A 7267-nucleotide genomic window follows, 5' to 3' on the forward strand; every position below is an offset into this window, starting at 1 on the left:
GGCTGACATGCATCTGAGCAGTAAATAAGGTCGTACGCCACCTTAGAACTTGTCGAAAAGTCAGAACATTTTAACACTCTTTTCATAATGGACACCTATGAACTTTGACGTTGTCTGTGCATTTTTTGTGCGTACGACCTCTTAGTACATGAGGCCCCAGGCGATACGCATCACAATACAGGGCCACGATACAATATATTGCAATACTGTCGGAACAAGTAATATTATCAAGTACTGGACTCTGGTGTTGCAAAATTTACAAACTTCAAGACTTCTGAGGAACTTGGACTAAAATATATCTAAGTATGTCTTTAAAAGCTGCTTGAGTCGACTGTATCCTCTCATCCTCAGTCTTCTCTCGAGTGATTTCATTGTTCCTTTAACTCCGGAGGACAGAGTTATCTAGCGGCTGGAAGTTTAATTGCAACACAATAATGAAAGAATATGAATATTTGCATGTTAATTGTCATTTTAAAAATATATGTATTGTATTATACACACTTTATTGAAATACAAACCATAAAATAACTATGATTAAAAGATTTGAAAATGCAAAGAACATCTTTAAAAAATATATATATATATAGCAATATAGTTCCCAAGTATATCGACATTTTCCAACACCCCTAATATGGAATACACAAAATAAATATTGTCAGCATTCTGATGTTTTGATGAAGGTCACTCTGTCAACAATAAGTAAAAAGTGAGGAGACACTTTCAATTCTTTTATAAAGCCAACAAGTTCCCAGAAATACTGAAGCCGGTTCACACACATGAAACAACGAAGGTGCGTTTCCAGCTCGGTTTAGCAATTCTCACAGTAAGAGGACGTTGACTAATGACTGCTGTGATCATCACTGAGTGCTTGGACTTTTTAGGGGAGGAAGGAGAATACAGTGTAACAGGCGCCTCAGGAACCTTACGCAACCGAGCTCCAAACAGAAACGAGATAGAGAAAACTTCAAAATACACTGAGGTCACTTGAACACTATATGCGCTGGCGTTTATTTTACTATCGAAGGTCAGGACTACATACATAATATACACAAAGCTTTTTTTTCCCACAGAATCAGTTGTGTAGTCTACACGCAGACGCCGGTTTGTAAACCCATATATACTCTCACATCCATCTTCAGCAGCTCATCCGTTACAGAGGAGACAACTACTTCCTTTTCTCGAGTCAACACTGACCAGTACAGTTGAGAAATAATGCTCTGGTTCCGTCGGGGCGCCCCGCAGAGTTCCATCGAGCCGACTTAAAAAAAAAAAGATCAACAGAAGTAATGTGCGAATGTTTAGAGTCCCTTCCCAGCCAATCAATCTCTTCATACACTCCAGAGAGAACCACCCTTTTACTTAGTACCTACTATGACCATCTGGGGGCGCTGTGTGCAGTTTAACATTTTGAGGGCAACAACACAGAAGATATTTTTTATATTTTCACAGACGATAAATGACATGTAAATACGATAAATAAATGTATAAATAAATGTATAAATACGTAACAAAATGTATAAATGTATAAAAAAAAATTGTGGATAAATATCAATATATCAAAATAAATAAATGACTTCTTTTTGTCAAAGAATGGAGCTATTTTACGTATAAATATCATTTATACATGTTGACTTTTATTTATACATTTATACATTTTATCTTCTATTTATTTAGGTATTTATACATTTTGTTGAGCGTATGTAAATTAGGTGGGCGGGTCGAACATCAGTCTAAGGCAGTGATTGGTTAAAAAGGCGAAACAAACTAAAGCAATTGATGTCGATCTCAAAACTAATCGCTCCTGCAGCAACTGGCCTAAAGCATCTATGCCGCACGAAGAGTGAAAGAATATTTTCTGAAATCTTAGCAAACAAACTTGATAAGTTGTCCGTGTTGTTCATGCGCATGAGACTGATTTTTTTTTTAACAACCACGACCCTAATGAATGAACTACGTGATCTCACAGTTATGGCACCAGATCATTGGCCTCAGTGTATCATGTTAAAATACAATTGATATTGTAATATAGTGTTGTGCTCGATTAAGCAAATATTAAGCAAATGTCAATTTTATTAAACACACATTATGGATTAAATCCAATGCTACCATCAGTACTTAATCTCTCCTGTCCTGTTTGTTGGGACAAAATCCTGTAAATGAGGGTTAAATGGGCATAAAAAGCGGTCATTGAAGAAGACCCTTTAAGAAAAGGTGGAAAAGGATGCAAGAACGATGGAAAATACAAAAATTGAAAACAAATCAAACACCAACTCAAGTTTCCACTGTAGGGTCGAGACCAACTTTGGCTTTTATGATATAAAATACCGAAGAAAATATCACAGCAACTCTACAAATCTGCATTTGATTTAGATTATCTTATTTTGTTCAGAAATAATAATAAAATTGGCCAAATTTTACATTAAAGTTGCTTCTCACAAGAAAGCTTGTCTTGATGCACATTAAACATTCAAGTGATGTAAGTAAGTAAGTAAGTAATTTTTATTTATATATAGCGCTTTTCCAGACGAGGATCACAAAGCGCTTAAACAATCAAAACAATATTCAATAAAGTATATACTTTAAAGATCAAGATAAAACTGATAACACAACAGGAAGGCACTTTAACGTGTTTAGTTTTGTTTGATTTAATGTCCTATCAGTGTAATATGCCGTCTATGTTTCCCCCGGAGCACTTTAATATTCCCAGGTCTCAGGTCCTGGACAGGTGAACATAACTCTGCACACCTGTGATTGGTTGTTAAAGGAAAGTTGAACAATATTCAATTAACTTTTTTTATTACAGAAAGAACTGTATGTTTATAACTGTTTATAAGACATTTTAATAATGATCATGCACACATTTATTCATTTCTATAATAAATGAAATAATGGAATTAATGCATAAAACAAGTTTCCCTGATTATGGGTTTTTTCTTCTTTTTCAGTCACATGTATCTTGATTTAGTTGCATGTTGGTTAGCGCGAATCGCCTCACAGTAAGGACGGTTTTCGGTTCGATTCCAGGTCCGGAGGGAGCCAACTTGTGACCTTTCTGTGTGGAGTTTGTATGTTCTCCTCGTGCTACTTGGGTTTACTCCGGGCACTCCTTTGTCCTCCCTCAGTTCAAAAACATACAGAGGTTGATTGGGAAGCGGATTAGAAAATAAATATCTAGATTCATCGCTGAAGTATATCGACTATCGCAGATATAATATTATTATTATTATCGTGGGTCACCTCCACAAAGGTTTACTTTCTCTTTGACCCCTCGCCCAGTTTTCGAAGTGAGTGAATGTTTAATGTTGGACAAAATCTACTTTTCTTTTTATTTCCAAACGTATAAAAGGGCTCTGGTCGGGTGTGTTCTAAACAGACGCCCAGCCGAAGTTGCGTAGTAATTAAGCTCCATTAAAATAATAGCTCGAGTCTTTCTGAATCTGAATAAAACCATTACTGAAAATACTGTTATGTAGCAATGTAGCATTGCCTAAAGCGAAAATAGCTTTGCGGGCCATACATTTCTTTGAAGGAAGTCAAAACCAAGTTTTTTTGCAACAAGATGGAAGATTAAAATATTCAGGGAAATTTTTTTAGCATGAAAGTGTCATCTGTGGACGGCAAAGTGTACACGATCTGTAAGTAATAGTTATTTGTAGAGTGCGTTGCTAGACCAGGGTCATAAAGCGCTTGAACAATCAAAAACTCTAAAAGGTCAAGACAACATAAGACAAACAAAGGAGACCCAGAAGATTAGCAAAAAGCCTGCACAAATAAAAATATCTTAAGATGTTTCTTGAAGGAGTCAGTAGATCATCAAACACAGAGGGAGAGAAAGATCAACCTGGAAGGATTTCTCTCCTCTGGTCTGGAACTGTGTTCAGAAACCATCAGTAGATTCTGATCCACAGACCTCAGAGCCCGAGCTGGGGTGTAAGGCTGGATCAGATCACTGATGTAAGGAGGAGTCTGACCATGAATAGATCTGAAAGTAAGAACCAGAATTTTTTAATGGATCCTGAAAGAAACTGGCAGCCAGTGAAGAGTTTTAAGGATCGGGGAAATGTGAGTTCTTCTACTAGAGCGTCTCAGAACACTGGATCGAAAGCTTGGTGGAAACTACTGTAAAAAGGCTCATCATTTCCAGCCAGAGAAGTGGGTGTCCGTCATGTGACAGTCAAAGCATGCCTAGAGGCGTGTTGGCACCATCAGGTGACCACAGAGAAGATCTGATGTGGACCAAAAGGATAAGGAGAAGAACTCCACACCAGGAGCTTCCATCAAGTCATGGAGAGCGGCTCCTCCTGTGGCAAGTGCAACACTACACCACCTCTCACCCCAATGGGTGATGACGAGGAAATAAAAAAAAACTAGGTCTCTAGTGCAGCATCTCCTCCAGCCTGTCGGGAGGTCATGTTCCCGTCTCCACATCTGGACCGCTAGCTGAACTCTGCAAGAGGGTCCGATGGGAACATGCTAATGAGAAGCGCAGATCTTTGCTTCGTCTCCACGCCGTCGTTCTTTTATGAGCTTTGACAAGAGAACAAGTGGTTGAGAAAATATCAATGTATTTGGCCTTTTCCCACCCCCTCAGATATCAGGGTCACCAGACGCCGTAAAAAGAGAATGTCGTCTACTCGACTGAACGTATCACACACTCTGGCGCGGATCCAGTCCTACACAAATCTTGATATAGAAAAAAAAAAAGGGTTCAAGCGGCGTAACAAGCCCATTTCCGTCGTCTCGGGTTTCCTGCAAAAGTTTAAACAAACTCTGACGATGAATGACAAGAGACGAGGAATTGGAAACGCGATCCGTCAAGTCTGGGGTGGATATTTTAGCCCGAAAATTAAAACTTGAATTCGGGGACATTTCTTTTTCAGCAGGAGGAAGTTTTTGTTTGACGAGAGAAGAGGAAACGTTCGGCCCGGAGTACTTCCTGCCTGACAATGCTGCCTTCTTCACCCGGGTCAGCCGATTCATCGACATGGGTTTAGAAAAAATGCCTGAGAGATCACATTAGGAACCGCGGCGACACGCAAACAATGACACGCATCGACGACACGCCGAGCTACAAACGGACGCGTCGTCTTAAACGAACTGCATGTGAGCTTCAGCGTCATATGAGCTCGTGGGACATTCTTGATGTAAACATTCAAGAAAACATTCATTTGGAAAGAAATATTAAGATTTTTTACTTTTTGAAAGTGTTTTATAAAGTTATTTTACAAATATGCACCGGGTGCACGAAGATAGAAGTGGTCATTCAAAGTGACGCAAAAATATCTTTAATTAATATCCTTTTTTTTATGTTAAAACTCTATTTTACTTGTTTTTTAAACGTTTTATTGAAGGATTCTTGATCAAATCAATCAAATATTCAACAAGATATAAAAAAAACTAATTAGGGCAAATTTCTGATAATACCTTTAAAGATTATGATTTAATAGTCATTAATAGTTACCATATTATTAATAGCTTGTGAATTAGTATGTATTTAAGTGGCCCTCACAAGACCAGAGTGACTTATAAATACACTAAGAGCCGCATTCCTCCCCCGGGCCCCTTATTGTTGGATGACTTATCAGAATTAGAAACTTTTATTGCCAGTGACGTAAAGACAAAATCTGATTTTTTTGTGGTGTCAGTACAGAACAAAACACACAAAAACACGCAAAATAAGCAAAAATGTAGATTAATACATAATTTTAAAGATATACTAAATGGTACGTTAATTACTACTTTGTACATGTTTAGATATTCCAGTTTCTTTTATTTGATTTTAATCAGAATACGATCCAACTTTAGTCAAATGTTCTATAGTTATGATGACATTTTTAAGACTTTATGTGATAGTTATTAATAGTTGTATATATTGAACCTTTTGAAATAACTTCAAAAAGTACACAACTCAAATGAAATCAAGGTAAATTTAAAGTCAAATACAACGATTGATTGTTTTTCGTATGTATGAAGAGCCAAAAAGACACCAACATAGACGCGATATTAGTGTTTAAATATTCGAGTTAGTTTCCAAAGTTGTGTAAATATACCACGTTATTTATCAGAGCCCACGTACTGCAGGTCAACTAAAGGTCAGCCGTGGGTCTTGAAGCATCTTTTTGTTTTAAACAACTTTTTTTTTTAAAGTGCATCATTTCGACATCAAAATGCATCTCACGCTTTATTTAAAATATTGAATTGATGCAGTTGTTTTTCAAAAATCTGATGCACATGGAAGTGTATTGATCATTATTTTGAGTTTAATTGATTATGTCATGTCGAGGAATTATAATAATTGACATTTAAAATTAAAAATGAATAAAAGGATGAAGGGGTGTTGTATTAAAAAACGCCTTTACTTATATTAGTTTTTTTTATTTTAATAAGACGTAAAATGCACGTTTGTTGTTGCCTCTAAAAGGCAATAAAGTGTTTTATGAACTGTTTTGATGTTGAGGTTGTAAAATAACTCAAGATGTTTTAAATCAAAAAAACAATTCAATGCAAAACCTGGCTTTGGTTTTTGTTTTCAAGAAGTTTGAGGAACACGCTTGAGTGGCCCCCCCACACCCTCCTCCCTCCATCCCGTCCACACCCATTCACATCTTCCATCAATCTGTCATTCATAAAAAAGTTCTGATGGAAGTCGCTGGAAATAAAAAAGATCTCGGGGGTCAAACACCTACTTGCACCCAGGAAGCAGTCCGTGAACCTTCTGAAACAGCTGCTGGAAGACGGACCATCTTCCATGTCGGAACCAAAAAGAGTCTCTGCGAACTAGTCCAGGACTTGCTGCGAGGATGCTGCTCCTGACGCGCGAGGAGGGATAAAAAAAAAGTACTTTTCTTTTTTCTTTCTTTTCTTCTTCTAAGGAGGGGAGGGAGCACGAAGAGCAGCGGCGGCTGAGCTGGACCTCGCACCCGTCCAGCTGTGACCCGGCACCGCTGGCCGAGGTGTCGCTACAGTCCGTCCGCCTCCTCGGCGTGTGAGCTCCGCGGGGTGAAGCAGCAGCAGCGGCGGGTCTGACTGACTGACTGACTGAGGAGGAGACGGAGGACGGGAGTGTAAACACACGCGCGCACGCGCACGCGTAAGCGTCCGCGCGCACGCACGTCAGCACGCTATCAAGTCGCCGCTCATCACAACCCCCGGGTTCTTCCTGCCAGGGTTTCACAATAAAAGCCCGGGCGAAACCGAAGATTTGAATAAATAAATTACAAATATAATTCACTCGGAGGGAAATATACAAGTAATTGAGCGATCGTAC

The 7267-nt window shown here is 38.5% G+C and overlaps 1 protein-coding gene across 1 annotated transcript in view; it reads right to left on the minus strand.

The window, feature by feature from the left end:
• pde10a (phosphodiesterase 10A) overlaps positions 1 to 7015 on the minus strand; it is a 44138-nt gene extending 37123 nt beyond the window's left edge. Inside the window, exon 1 of the mRNA XM_087802851.1 lies at positions 6687 to 7015. Within this exon, the coding sequence (XP_087658977.1) occupies positions 6687 to 6750 (64 nt within the window). The 5' untranslated portion in view covers positions 6751 to 7015. The remainder of the gene's footprint in view (positions 1 to 6686) is intronic.
• Positions 7016 to 7267: the final 252 nt, after the last annotated feature.

The sequence above is a fragment of the Callionymus lyra genome, chromosome 11 (genome assembly GCF_982586985.1).
Source record: "Callionymus lyra chromosome 11, fCalLyr1.hap1.1, whole genome shotgun sequence".
Taxonomy (NCBI): Eukaryota; Metazoa; Chordata; class Actinopteri; order Syngnathiformes; family Callionymidae; genus Callionymus; species Callionymus lyra.